The sequence below is a fragment of the Cervus elaphus genome, chromosome 25 (genome assembly GCF_910594005.1).
Source record: "Cervus elaphus chromosome 25, mCerEla1.1, whole genome shotgun sequence".
Taxonomy (NCBI): domain Eukaryota; kingdom Metazoa; phylum Chordata; class Mammalia; order Artiodactyla; family Cervidae; genus Cervus; species Cervus elaphus.
Genome location: NC_057839.1, coordinates 21,039,887 through 21,054,526, shown reverse-complemented (window position 1 = coordinate 21,054,526; position 14,640 = coordinate 21,039,887). Strand labels below are relative to the sequence as shown.

The window sequence follows — 14,640 nt, the reverse complement described above, 5'->3', positions numbered from 1 at the left end:
AGTTAAATGAAGTTCCTCTCATGTAGGACAATGCCGTAAATCCAGTCTCCTTGGTTCAAAACAAAATCAAGATCTCTAAACGTTAGGCACTTCCAAAGGAATCCACTTTCTCACTCAGTATGAATTAATTTCTTCCACCAACACCTGGTAGGTGCTTGAATGAGTCACTTACCCTGTCTGGGGATATGAGATTTGTCATCTTTCACTTTGCAGTTCCAAGATTCTGTGTGTATGTGTATGAAAATCCTTAGTAATCGACACAATATTACATAAACCTAAGTTCTATCATGGCTGTGTTTGAAGACAGAATGGAAACCACATTTTACTTTCGACTTAGTTTTTTCTATCATATATATATACTTTTAATTAAATTTTTAATTTTTTAAAAGAAATTTAGAAATAAAAAAAAACTGAAGGAAAAACCTTCCCGCCTCCCTTTTGCCCGTAAGATAGTCTTCCAGTTTTCTACCCAGGCCTTTTCCTAAGCATTGAGGAGGTGCCCAGAAAAATACCAGATGGATATACAAAAACATACTGTCACCAAAATTTTCCTTACAAGTTAGGCAGCTGCGGAAAGTCGGCCAGCATCCGGTCCCTTAGGGACCTGCAGCCTGGGGCTTGGTGAGGCCCGAAGAGGGGAAGAGCCAAGACCTGGAGCTCGAGGTTTCCGGGGCCTCGGCCCTGAGTGGGCGATTTTCTTGAAAACTCGGGAGCGCTCTTCTCTCTTTAAATTCAGGCAACAAGGCAGGCATGTGGTATCAGCCAATAACCTTAAAAGATGCGAACGTGTCAAAGGAGATACGGTTTATCTTCTAAAATAGCGACAGTATCAGTGGCATGGTTTACAGGAAAAACATTAGCCAAGGCAAAGAGTAGGGATGTCTCTAACGTGATAATTAAGGCTGTGTTTTGGACCCACATTCGACCGAGCCCCGGAGAGTACGAAGAACAATGTCTGCAGCGTTCCTGGTTCACAGGGGACTCGCTTCTTTGCCTTCACCGGCGCCCCGGCCCCATCAAGCTGCGCTCTCCTCCCGCCCGCCCCCACGCAGCCTTGTCCCGGGAGGATGGGGCATTCGGGCGCCGCCAGGGCGGCAGAGAGCCCGGCGTGCGTCCCGAGCGCCAGGGCTCCCCGCAGCCTGGGGCCGAGGCTGGCCGTGGACCCAAAGGCGCACCGAGTGCGCTCGCAGCCACAATCCGCCGCCGAACGGCCGGGGCGCGCCGTCTGCAGCCGGCTGGACTGTGCGCGCGCGCCTGTAGGGTGTGTGCGCGCGCGCCCGTGTCGTGTGTACTCACAAAGGTGTGTTTGCTAAATCCACTACCCCGGGTGTGCCTTCCACCTCGAACCGGAGCACGCCCGGGCCTGGAGCAGGGTCCCGGTAGAGCGGCGGCGGAGCCGGCATCCCCGCCCGCGGGGCTGAAGGCGCGTGAGGGCGGGGCAGCTGCGGCCAGCTCCAGACGCGCGTCGCACAGCTGCGGGACAGGTTCCGAGCGCTCTGCGCGTTTTCGGACACTTTGGCAAGCTTGGAAGCTGAGACTGAGCGGAAGCTGAGACTCGCTCGGGGTTGAGCGCGCTGCAGACAAGAGGAGCAGCGGAGCTGGTGCTCTTCTCCGCCTTGGTCTGCAAAAGTGAAATGGAAAACAGCCGACTACCGCAGCCTCCTCCCTCTTCTCCGGAGCCGCAGCCCGGGCTGGGGTGGGGGGAGTTCCTCTGGGCTGACTGGAGGGGAAGCAGGCGGCCTCCGCCGCACCTCCTCCGCCTTCCTCACCACCCCAGTCCCCCGGGTTCCACGCCGCATTTCTTTGTTTTGAAAGCGCCTCCTCCGCCCAGAGGCTTTTCCCCCGGCGGGCCGGCTCTGGCGGGGGTGGGGGTGGGGCCTCGACTCAGGGTCCCGCCCCCCACTTACCCGGACCCCTCTCCCCTGCTCACCTCCCATCTACTCTTCCCTCCCCGCAGAGACCCACGAGGCGCGTCCTCACTTGCGGGACATCAAAGGGAGGCAGGGAATTGGAGGTGGAAGTTGAGCAGGCAGGGGGCGCAGAGACCCTTGCACCCTAGGCCACGCCGGGCGGCCCGCCCCCTCCCCCGGGAACCCCGCCTGAGCCCCGCCCCCCGCGTCACAGCAGCCTGACATTCTCACAACCCAGCGGGCACCCAACCCCACCACCCCCGCTACCCCCGTGTCCGCCGAGTGCTCTATTTATGTTTCAGCCCAGTGATTTGCATAGGCCCCGCCCTTGGCCCTAGGTCCCCCTATCGGTGCCCCGCCTCGGCCGCGACGTCACGGCGAAGGCCCCACCTCTTGTGCCCGTACAAGGAGCGGCGGGCCCTAGATGGCAGCGTGGCGTCGCGGCGGCGTGTGCGTGTCGCGCTTCCTTGTGCCGTTTATAGGGTCCCGGCACTTCCGCTGTCGGGTTAGAAGCGGCGCGGTCATGGCGGAGCGCGGACAGCAGCCTCCTCCCGCGAAACGGCTCTGCTGCCGGCCGGGCGGCGGCGGCGGCGGCGGCGGGGCCAGCAGCGGCGGCGGAGGAGCGGGTGGCGGTTACAGCTCTGCCTGTCGGCCGGGCCCGCGGGCGGGCGGCGCGGCGGCAGCGGCGTGCGGAGGCGGCGCAGCGCTGGGGCTGCTGCCGCCGGGCAAGACCCAGAGCCCTGAGTCGCTGCTGGACATCGCGGCGCGCAAGGTGGCTGAGAAGTGGCCGTTCCAGCGCGTGGAGGAGCGCTTCGAGCGCATCCCGGAGCCGGTGCAGCGCCGCATCGTCTACTGGTCCTTCCCCCGCAGCGAGCGGGAGATCTGCATGTACTCGTCCTTCAACACCGGCGGCGGCGCCGCGGGCGGCCCCGGCGACGACAGCGGCGGCCCCGGCGGCGCGGGCGGCGGCGCGGGCGGCGCGGGCGGCGGCGGCTCCTCGTCCTCGCCGGCCGCCACCTCGGCCGCCGCCGCCGCTGCCGCCGCCGCCGCTGCCGCCGCCGCCGGGGCCGGGGCCCCGTCGGTGGGGGCCGCCGGGCCGGCGGACGGCGGCGACGAGACACGGCTGCCCTTCCGCCGGGGCATCGCGCTGCTGGAGAGCGGCTGCGTCGACAACGTCCTGCAAGTCGGTGAGTCACGGGGCAGTCGCGGGGTCGTCTGTCCGTCCGTCAGTCTCTCGGGGGGGGGGCGTCCGCCCCCTCCCCTCTGGGCAGCCCCTCAGCGCAGCGCGCGCCCGCACCCCGCCCGATGCCCTCACTGGCCGGGACAGTCCTTCTGAACGAAGCGCCCATTTCCTCTCCGCCCCTCCCCGCCCCCTGTCTCCCCGGACGGGCCAGCGCGAGTGGGAAATGAATCAGCAGGACGCGCCCCTCCGCGGGGTCCGCCGGGTGGGTGTCGGGTGTCCCCGGCCCGCTCCGTTCCCCGCCCTTCTCCCTGGGAGCGCGTCCTGGAGAGCTGCTGACCCGTTTTGGGGGGTGAATGTGGACAAAGGCGCGGGCGGCCGGCCGGGCTCGGGCGGAGGGTGTCTGTGGTGGGGCCGTGCGGGGCGGGGGAGGGGGCGCGGGCCGCACAGACAATGCCGGCCGGGGCCGAGCCGGCGGCCGGGCCGCGCTCTGCGCTCTGCCTCATCTCTCCCCTTGTCTGTCACTCGCCGGTCTTTCTCCTCTGCACCCACCTTCCCCGCCCTCTCCATTTGAGGGGAGGGAAATACATTTTAATGCCACTCGGCGGCCGCTCCTCTCAGGGCTTCGACGGGCTGGCGGCCGCGGCGTTCCGGGGGGCGGGGGAGTCGCTGCGGCGTCTGGGCTGGTCCGGGCGAGCTCCGCCGGCCGCCCCGGGATTTAAATGCCCTTCCCTCCGCGCCTCTCCGTCTCGGGGTGCGCGGGCGTCAGGCTGGACCCCTTTCCTGAGGGATCTCTCCTCCCGAGGACGCCCGCCAAGTCAAAGGGTGCGAGCCGGGCCCGTGGCAGCTGGCTCTTCCCCTTACCGGGGGACCGCGCCGTAGCCGGAGCTCCTGCCGGCGGAGTTCGGTTTGCACCGGGGAGGGGGCCGGGGGTCTTGCTCCGTGCGAGCCGCGGGGAGCTGCGACAGGCTGGGCGCTCGCGGCCGGCGGCGGCCGGAGCGCGAGGCGGAGGGGCTTCGCGTCAGCGCCCGCGTCCCTCCCGGCGCGGACCGCCTGGCAGTCGGGCACGACCCCGCACTTTGTTCTCGTTTTCAGGCTTATTTGTGCCCCTTTCAGTTTTCTGTCACCCTCCGAAAAGGGGAAACCAAACAAAAGAGTCTCTTTATTTCTTTTCAGGGCTTGTAAAGTAGAAGATATTGACAAAGGCGAGAGAAGGACTTAAAGCTGCACAGCCCTTCTTTCTCTGACAGACCATGAGAGTTTTCTCAAATACCGAGTTTTAAAAGCTTTCTCGGTGCTCCCCGCTCCCCCCACCCTCCAGTGTGTCTTTCTGGTCAGATATTTTTTTTCCAGCTGTAGCGCTGGGGATGTTTGAGCAAGACGGAAAAGAACAATGCTGTAGTGAAACTCCCCTTTCCTCGTATTTTTCTCCTGATTGCAAAACGGCGTATTTTTCTACCCCCCTTTTATAGTGCTGTCTGTTTAAATTGTCGTGGTGAACGCAGTTCCTAATGAATGGGGAGAGATTTGGCAGCATCACTGTCTCTGATTTTTAATTTAATCTTGTCTTTCCGTAGTCAGTTCCTTTTATCCTTCTCTTTGGGAGTCGGGTAGGGGTCTGGGTGGGGCCCCAAGAGAGAATTAAGATTTGTTTTAATCCTGTCTGGTTAATTTGAATTCTAATGCAATCTGTGAACGTGATTTTTTGCATGGTCATTTATTTCTAAAGGTCGCCCCCAGTGTTGCCTTTTCTAGGTTAGACACCCTTTCCTTATGTCTGGAGGGGGGTTTAACTTCTGAGGCTATCCATCTATCCTTTAAAAAAAAAAATCTAATTAACATTCTTTCAAGTTATACCCCTCCTCCCCTTGTTTCCTGCCTGGTTGAAATGGATTGAAGCACATCCATGGTATCTCAGTATAACAAACTAGTTTGTGAGTTTTTATGGCTTGGCTGGCAATGCTGAGTTTTTTTTTCCCCCTTCTGTGCTTGACTCTGCTTGCAAGCAATGAGGAATGACAGGAGAGCACATAGGGAGGGTTTCTTGGCTGATTGCATTTAAGCCAGGAATTCACTGTGAAAATAAAGCCAAGGGACGATAAATAAAAGATGCAATCTTCTCTAGGAGACAGACACACAGCGTGGGCCTTGCCTGCTTTCATTGGTGAAGAGGCCTGGGTGAGTTGTAAAAGAAAATAGTAACTTTCTGAATAGTCCCCAGAGGGGAAGGAGGCCACTGAATGGAGTTGGCAGTGGTTGATGTGAAGTAGGATGATGCTTCTCATATAGCTTGAAGAGTTGACCACCCCTTTGGAAACACTTACATACGTGCTAAACAAGTGCTGTACAAATGGTGGAAAAAATTCTTTTTTCCCCTCCGTGTTCTGCCAATTTCCTTAACTTCCAAGTTGTATTACTTGTTGTGCCAGTCGGTGTAGAGATGGAAGGCTGTTAAATGCCTGGCAGCTGGCACTGTGAGATAGAAAACTTATGACCAGGATTTTTTTTTTTTCCCCTTGATGAAGAACAGAGAGAGTGGCTAGATTAACCATCTAATTCAGCTCTAAGTGGTGGTTTGAATTGGAACTAACATGAAGCTTATTTTATAATTTTGTGATTTGAGGTAGAAGTCTTTTCCCCTTCATAACCTGAAATGGAAAAGAACAGAATATGTGTTGATAGCATCATAAGCAGTTTTCTGGTATTGCAGAATTACAAGTTTGTTTGTACAGGAAGTATTCATTGACTTTTGTAGAGATGACTAAATTACAGCTACAATACAGACAGTCTAGTTGCTGGACTTTATTTTGCACTTACAATGTTGAAGATTACTTAAGGATTGAGGGGCAGAGAATTGGGACTTCCCAGTATTTAAACATACTTTCTTGGTTATTTTTCAACCCCTAGATTTTAAGAAGAAGTTTAAAGGAAAAAAATTAAATATTTGAGTAGTAGTTGTAAGCAGTATTTAATTGGTGCAGAGCTGTTCATCAGTTGATTAAGGGAAGTTTTAGAGAAAGCATTGTTAGCTTATTATTGTTAACTAATGATATATTGGAAGGGAGCTAATGCTGAAGGTGCTTGAATGTAAATATAATTGACAGTATTTGAGTAATGGTTTAGAAGTCACATACGAATTTTCCACAAAAATTTTTGCCTGAAAAGTAAGTAAGTGTCAGTCATGCCCGACTCTTTCTGACCCCACGGACTGCAGTCTACCAGGCTTGTCTGCCATGATTTTCCAGGCAAGGATACTGGAGTGGATTGCCATTTGCTTCTCCAGGGGATCTTCCTAACCCAGGGATCAAACCCAGGTCTCCTGCACTGCAGGCAGATTCTTTACCTACTGAGCTACAAGGGAATCCTGGAAAAGAGTGTTCCTAATGGGGCCTGAAACTTGAATTGTAAAGGAAAAGACAGATACAAGTTACTTGATTTAAAAAAAATCTCGAAGTTTCTGTAGGACTGAAAACATGATGGACCAAGTTAGGCAACTAACTGGTGTAGTTGTTTGCAGCATCTTTGACCAAAGGCTGGCAGATAATTCCTGAAATTTGGGGAAAAAGAGAGATGAAGAACTTGGTAGGAAAAATAGACATTTCACAAAGAAATGCAAATTATTAATAAATATATTCATCTTAAATACAAGAGACAAAAATGGAAAGCTGTTTTCATCTACCACACTGACTCACGGGTAGATATTACCCAGAATTGCTTGAGGAGGTGGGAGAATGGGATGCTGCCTTCCCTGATGCTGCACTCAGTCTTTCTGTGTCATTTCTAGGAATTTATTTTATAGATGTATTGATATCAGTGTGCAGAGATGTTCAGTACGGTGGGTGATGCTCATTGCAGTACGGTTTGCAACTGAAAAGCTGGACTCAGTCTAAATTTCTATCAGAGGGGAACTGGTTAAGAAGTACTCAGTGGAATACTATGCAACCACCAAAAAACAAAGTAAATTTTTATATACTGACAAGTAGGAGTGACCAACATGTTTCATTTGAAAACAAATCAACTGTTTATGTAGTACACTGCAGTTTCTGTTGAAAACAAAGACAGACTTGCATATTGGTGTTATAAAGATGTCTGGAAAGCCTACCCAAGCAACCATTGAATAGTGATTATCTTTGGAGAAGGGCAGATGAATGGGCACAGTTTTGGGGAGAATTTTACTTTTCATTGTATTAACTTATGGTTGGATTTTTCTTAAAATTAGATGCATATATTTTTGTAATAAATCTTAGAAAAATTATCCTTGTGTTTTTTAATGAATGCATATTTTTTGTTTTGGAGTATGTGTGTGTGTGTGTCTCCTTTCTGAAGACCTGGTGTACACTTAGTTTTCTTTTTTTTTGTTTTGAAACACCGTTTCCTTATTTGTGACTGAACAATTATTTAAAGCAAGGAATGTCTAAACAAAACTAGAAACTAGTCTTTTGTAGAAGGAAGGAGCTGAGTTTTAAAAGGAAGTTTTTTTTTTGGTTTTTTTTTTTTGCTGGTTACTTTTGGGAGAAGAGTTACGTTAACACTGGTAAGCATTCTCATGGTCTTTTCAGATTTATTTAAATTTCATGATTTAGGGAGTAGCAAGGCAGTAAAAGGGGATAAGTATTAGATACTAGATTTAGGGTGGTTAAAATTTTAATCAGCTAACTTAGTTGAGGCTAATTAGTTGGCCTTTGAGTATTTTGATTTTCTTTTACAGACCAGAGATTATTGTATAAAGGTGCGATTCTGAATGCACTTTCAGAGTTAGGTGTTTTGTTTATTGATGATGATACAGCTTATTGAATGTATTTCCAAGTTTAATGATACAGAACAAATTTGAATCAGAACCTATACTTGTTAAGTCTTCTGGTTAATGAAAAATTACACAAAAGAAGAAAATTTGAAACTAGTGCATATATGTGTTTTTTCCTTATTGTCTTCCTCTCTGAGTTGTTTCGTTTGCTTGTAATTGAGTTTTCGAAAGTATTTGAGCATCTCATGGACTCAGCATTGGTCTGAGGGAGTTTCAGTTTTCAATTTTAAGTGACAAAAGCTTTGAATTTTTGTGATACTTAGTTCTCTGATGGTTAGTACTGGTCCAGTGAAGAAATTTGAAGTGTTCATTTGGTAGACAGAGTACTTTTCCTAGCCAAAAGATTTCAACAGTACTGGAAGGTGGGAACTGCAGGTTTGAATTAAGTAAATACTTTTACTCCTGCTGCAGTCTTTAATTTCTTGCCATCTCCCCCCTCCCCATTCTGAGTACACCCTGGAATTGAGGAAAAGACCATCTCTCTTATTTTATTTCAACCGTGCATTGAATTTCATCCTTTCTTAAGATGCGAAACTTGGATACCTTTCCTTTTAAAAACATCAGGATTTTTTGGAACACCTCCTTTAATAGAACAATTATTGACATTAATTGAGCAGTCTAAGTCAGTATTGTCTTTAAGTATGTCCTGGCCAATTGTTAAGATGTTTATCCGTTTATCCTTTATCTTGGCTTCTTTTCTTTTCAGAGGGGTAGTCAATAACTATCAATTCAAACTTGAAATATTTCATCTGGAAAAATAACAAGCTAGCATGTCTTCTCTACTCAAAATCATATTAAGAGTTTACTTAAGAATGCATGATTTCAACTAGTAATATCTTTAGTGAACAGGATGGCAGTGAGGGAATGACTGATGCTTTTTTAAAAGAAAGTTGTTCTTTTAAAAATTATTCAAATGGGTCTGTACTAATTCCAAAAGCTGATGTGCTTTATATTTTTGTGTTAGAAAATCAGTTTTCTTCGGTGATGGAAAGTGAATTTGGTATCTTTATTTTAAGAAAACTTACCTATGTGTATGATAAAACAAACTCGTGTTAGAAATTTTTATAGGGGCAATCATTAAACTTGATCTGCTGTTGACCTTCAGCTGTTATATTTAAGAGAGCAAATATCCTACAAAAGAGGTCAGATTATAGGTAAGTATAAACATCTATGAACAAAGCAGATTATAGGAGACTATTTTTTAAATGGTAGTAAATTACATAGAGCCCATAAAACCGTTTTTAATTACCTTTCAAATTACTATCACATAGTTTGAAGAATGGTGCTTTTTCCCAACAAAAACCTAATTTAATTTTCTTGGTTTATTAATTTTTTGATATATGTAAATATTTGAACATTACTGTAAACTAGAAAACATGAGCCATTTCTTCCTTCAAATGAGTGGAAAGGCTCATCTCCTGCTGAGAAATCAGTATTGAATGATAATTTGGAGAAATATGTTACATGGTTTTGTCCCATGAGAAGAGACTTTTGTTTCTCAATCCTAGCCAGTGTCTCAAAAATAAAGTGTATTAGTTAGATTTGTTTGAAAAGATCCGAGTATCTTTCCACTTTCTGCTTTCAATGCCGGGTGTTCTGCTGAGAAAATGCTTTGTACATGGTTTTCAGTTCTTTAAAAATAAGATGCTTCCTTAATTTTTTTGATCTAGAAAAGGTGGCCAAAACAAGCTTTGGAGAGGATGCAGTGCAAAATCTGCTTTTCATTTTGAACTTAAATGTTGACTTCCAGCTGATAGTAAGTGAACTCTGTTGCTAAGGGTATGCTAACAGAATTCTTAAGTGATAACTAGTTTTCTGTCAGCGTATATTACAAGTATTTATTTTGTTATTGTTCAGTTGCTAAGTCATACCTGACTCTCTGCAATAAATAAATACATTTATGTGTTTATAGCTAATGTGATGTTCCCAAGTGAGGGAAAAGACAAGTGAAAGTAGGTGTCATTTGAGTACCGTTACCCCAAGCATAGTTCAGTGACCCCTGTGTGCAGGTGCGTCCTTCTGTTTCTTCTTAAATATACGAACAGGTGAGATGCTGTCTTTATACCAAACTGTTGTGTGGTAGTTATTATATACCTGTAGAGCTCTGGAGATTTGTAAAGATCAGTTCCAGCCTCTCCCATTTTGCTGATGAGAAAACCACGGCACAGACACGTTGAGTAATTTGTCCTGATAGGTATAGTAAATTGCAAAGTTAAATGTGGAATCTCTGTTTTTCTACTTACAGACTGCCTCTTAATTTGCTGGGAACGTTTGGTAAATTTCAGAAAATCTCCAAAATCAGGACAAGCATATCTTGAATATAAATTGACTTTGATGTTAGAGAGGTTATTTGGTTAACATTTCATCTAGTGTTATGAAAGTATTTTTTTTCTAGATAGCATTTTAGTTTCAGAACAGATTCTAATGACTTCAGTTAAGCAGTGATTCTAGCATGTTTAGTGCATGCTAGTGTAAACATTTGTAGACATTTGGACATTGTAGAGATGTTCTATGATGAGATTAAAGTTCAGGAGAAGTTGGTTATTATGATTGCTGACTGTATGAAACTATATTACAGTTGGTGTGAATCTACATCATTGTATGCATACCTCCTTGTAATACAGAACTTACTGGAAGTTGAAAATACATAGAACAATAGAAGTCAGTACCTTGTAGGAAATTTGTTTGTTCTGAATTTAGTATGTTTATGAAAACACAGACTTAGTGTTTGTTTTTGGCCTGTTTTTGTGCATTTTTCAGTGTCTCTGTCAGTGGTACCCCGCCCTCATCATCAGTAAATAGTACTGTGTACATAACTCCTAGATGCGCTTCTTTCACATAATTGATGTGGCCTCAGAACTTGATTAACATCTCTTTTAAAGACCTTGTGTGATTTGGGGCTTTTCGTTATTTAACTGCACATAGTTTTTGTTGAGCCTCTTAATACTCCTGTAACATTTACTAATAGTAACAATAATAATAGCAGTCACTTTCAGCACACTTAACCATGTGCCAGTTACTGCTCCAAGTACATTATATTTCTTAACAGCACTGTGGAGTTAGGTACTTTTATTATTCTAATTTTACAGATGAGAAAACTGAAGCATAGGGAAAAAAGTGCAAGTGACTTTTGTCCAAGGTCACATAGGCTGGTAAATTATGGAGCCAGACACAGCCTCTCTGGCTGGTACTCTTACCCTCTGAGTAATATTACTCATGATGCGTCATCATTAACTATTCTAGAAAGTTCATCTTTATGTTTATAATAGTCTCTTGCTACTTTCTAGAGTGATTTTTCACAGCAGCCAGAATTTTAAATTGTGATCAGAGCTATGATTTTTAACATGTATTTTTAAAATGTGATTTTAAGATTTGAAAAACTACATTTTAAAAAGGCCTTTTGTGAATTAATTTCAGCTTTGGAAGATGGTTGTGTTGGGTGGTTTTGACTGTCATTCATTAGACACTTCTCTAACTTTTGAAAAAGGAATGTCTTGCATGTTAGATCTAATTGCAATATACATGCCACATATATATGTATCTTTTATAACTTTTTGAATGTTATGATTAAAAATTATACTATTTCTTGTGCTAATAAAATGATTTAATTTTCTTTGAAGGAGACAGGTAATTGAAAGGATGTTAATTGGAAGGATGCAGGATAACCTGTCAGTACATTTAAACTCTTACTAACTGAAAAAGCTGGTCAGATAAATTGGAAGCTCATTTAGTGAATTAATGTCCTTAAAATTCAAGTTACTCACTACCTGGTCCTACCATATTTAACAGTCTGTCTGTTTACTTAAAGCATTTTTCATTGTTAATTGATGTCAGATCTCTAATGTTAGAAGCTATTACACAGAAACTGTGCATAAGAAGATAGTACGTTGAATGAGTCTACAGAAACAAGATTTAAGTTCTCTTAGATGGGAATACCAGACCATCTGACCTGTCTCTTGAGAAACCTGTATGCAGGTCAGGAAGCAACAGTTAGAACTGGATGTGGAACAACAGATTTGTTCCAAATAGGAAAAGGAGTACGTCAAGGCTGTATATTGTCACTCTGATTATTTAACTTATATGCAGAGTACATCATGAGAAACGCTGGGCTGGAAGAAGCACAAGCTGGAATCAAGATTGCCGGGAGAAATATCAATAACCTCAGATACGCAGACGACACAACCCTTATGGCAGAAAGTGAAGAGGAACTAAAAAGCCTCTTGATGAAAGTAAAGGAGGAGAGTGAAAAAGTTGGCTTTTAAGCATTCAGAAAACTAAGATCATGGCATCTGATCCCATCACTTCATGGGAAATAGATGGGGAAACAGTGGCTGACTATTTTTTTGGGCTCCAAAATCACTGCAGATGGTGATTGCAGCCATGAAGTTAAAAGACGCTTACTCCTTGGAAGGAAAGTTATGACCAACTTGGATAGCATATTTAAAAGCAGAGATGTTATTTTGCCAACAAGGGTCCATCTAGTCAAGGCTATGGTTTTTCCAATAGTCATGTATGGATGTGAGAGTTGGTAGGAGAAGAAAGCTGAGTGCCGAAGAATTGATGATTTTGGTGATGTGGTGTTGGAGAAGACTCTTGAACTCTTGAGAGTCCCTTGGACTGCAAGGAGATCCAACCAGTCCATCCTAAAGGAGATCAGTCTTGGGTGTTCATTGGAAGGACTGATGTTAAAGCTGAAGCTCCAATACTTTGGCCACCTCATGTGAAGAGTTGACTCATTGGAAAAGACCCTGATGCTGGGAGGGATTGGGGGCAGGAGGAGAAGGGGACGACAGAGGATGAGATGGCTGGATGGCATCACCGACTCGATGGGCATGGGTTTTGGTAGACTCCAGGAGTTGGTGATGGACAGGGAGGCCTGGTGTGCTGTGGTTCATGGGGTCGGACACTCTCAAAGAGTCGGACGTAACTGAACTGAACTGAATTAGATTAATACAATTTAGAATGCTATATATGCCACCTTATAGCTGTTAAATATTTGCTGACTGTGATCAGCATTTTTATAAATGAAGTATAGGTATTTTATTATATCAGTGTAAAGGGCAAAGCCTGGAACTTCTGGTGTCACTGTTGATTGTTTGGTAAAGGCTAGCAGAAGTTGAAGGCAATGCTGTAGACTGGCTATGTTGAGCCTTTGTTCCTGCTACAGCTTTTTATTAACTTATTTCTATGAAGAAGATGGTCATGGTTTTTCTGAATAAAATAAATACCTAAAATGCAAATATCATAAGTTTGTAATCAGATGTATGTGAGAGAGGACTTTTTTTTTAATAAGTTTACCTTATTTCTTTAGGATCTTATTTTTTAATTTAAATTTTTTATATTTTGGACCATCCAGCGAGATTGAACCCAGGCCCTCAGCAGTGAAGTTGCTGAGTCCCAACCACCAGACTTCAAGAGAAGTCCTGGATTTTGTTTTTTTTTTTAAAGCATTCTTCAAGCTTCCTTTAGCATTTAGGATTTTGAACTGTAGATATCCTATTCTAATTCTTTCTTCCTTCTTTCCCATACTTATCACCTCTGTAGTTTTTGTCTTATCTTTTCTCTAGACCATGGTAAAAAGCTGAGGACTCAAATGACCAGTGGCTGCTTTGTGATGATGAGGTGAGACTTGCGGGTAGGAGATGGGGGAACCTCTGCACCAGCCTGCCTCAGAGTTCCAGTTTCTTTCTTCATTTTCCTCCTTCTCTGTTGCCTGTCCTCTTTCTCTTCCTTTGTTGGGCATGGGAAATGGAGCCGGGGAAAGAGGAATAGGAGAGTGTGGTAGGGAAAAAGACAAGAAATCCAAAGGGGTGGGACATGCCAACCTAGAGAGTGTATTCCATTCCTTTCTTTGCCAGCCGTTGTCCTCTCCCCTTCAAGCTCCCTTGATTTAGGGAAATAAAAGTTGAGGTCACAAAGACCTATGTGTTCCAGCTGCTTGGCTGCTATTTTTAGCCTGACCCTACATTGGGCTGGCACTGGGCCGTGGTGGCACAGGGCCAGCAGATTGTGGGACTGCTTAGCAAACGTCAGAAACTCAGCTTTTCAGTTATCAAACTGAACTAATTTTCGTATCTGTCCTGTGCTATGATATTCTATTTACCTCTACTTTTTTGAAATGGGACATGAATGTTGTATAAGATTGATTTTGGATAGTAGTCAATAATACTATGATAATTATTTTAGATAGGAGAAAGATTTAAGAATTGCCTTATCGGGTCAGACTTATGTCTTGTCCAATAATTATGGTTTTGTGGTGTCACCAAGAGGTATAAAATTTGCCTAATTTTAAAATGCCTTGGGCATCTTTAAAATTGCCATTCCTGTTGAAGTTGTAGTCTGAATTGGTTTATATAATTATAGGTGTCATCAGACACTTAAAAAAAAAACACATGTACTGTTTTTTCCTACAGTTGTCAGTGTTCTCTGCTGACACAGTTGTGTGTGTTTAGGTTTGGTTAATGCTATAAGAACGTGTAGCAAATAAAAAAGCTTACTGTTTATTCTAGTAGGAAGTGTAGATGGGTTTTGATTGAAATACCAGTATCTGAGTCTAGATTCTGTATCCCCTAGAGTCAGTATCATGTGGACTGTATTTGCAAACTGAGTCTAAACTTTTGTATGCACATGTGAATTTAAAATTGATTGTCAGTTGTACTTAAAATGAAAAATACGCTGTATTTATTCTTGTATAATTTTGGAAAGAAGTGCAAAGAATACCACAGTGTGAATCTGTATCTTTGGAG

General features: G+C 45.2%; 2 protein-coding genes across 3 annotated transcripts in view; one reads left to right on the top strand and one right to left on the bottom strand.

Annotated features, from left to right (window-relative positions):
• Positions 1-333: 333 nt before the first annotated feature.
• On the bottom strand, positions 334-2,229 carry LOC122683756 (ESX-1 secretion-associated protein EspI-like). Of its 2 annotated transcripts, XM_043887583.1 has the most exons (3): positions 1,931-2,121; positions 1,297-1,621; positions 334-770 (listed from the first exon to the last, which is right to left on the bottom strand). In XM_043887583.1, exons 1-3 carry the CDS (start codon positions 1,935-1,937, stop codon positions 560-562), a joined length of 543 nt encoding a protein of 180 aa, XP_043743518.1. In that variant the 5' UTR covers positions 1,938-2,121; the 3' UTR covers positions 334-559. The 2 variants fall into 2 exon arrangements, with proteins under 2 accessions (XP_043743518.1, XP_043743517.1); XM_043887582.1 differs by having other exon boundaries at positions 634-1,621; positions 1,981-2,229.
• A 180-nt stretch (positions 2,230-2,409) lies between these two features.
• The window catches only part of ZSWIM6 (zinc finger SWIM-type containing 6), a 211,403-nt gene continuing 199,172 nt past the window's right edge, over positions 2,410-14,640 (top strand). Inside the window, exon 1 of the mRNA XM_043887580.1 lies at positions 2,410-3,097. Within this exon, the coding sequence (XP_043743515.1) occupies positions 2,434-3,097 (664 nt within the window). The 5' untranslated portion in view covers positions 2,410-2,433. The remainder of the gene's footprint in view (positions 3,098-14,640) is intronic.

Excerpts from the sequence above, each read along its gene's own strand:
- LOC122683756 (XM_043887582.1), bottom strand. The coding sequence starts at position 2,135 with ATGTCAGGCTGCTGTGACGCGGGGGGCGGGGCTCAGGCGGGGTTCCCG. Across the intron at positions 1,622-1,980 it reads CTCCCTTTGATGTCCCGCAA|ACCAAGGCGGAGAAGAGCAC; the intron begins GTGAGGACGCGC and ends TCACTTTTGCAG.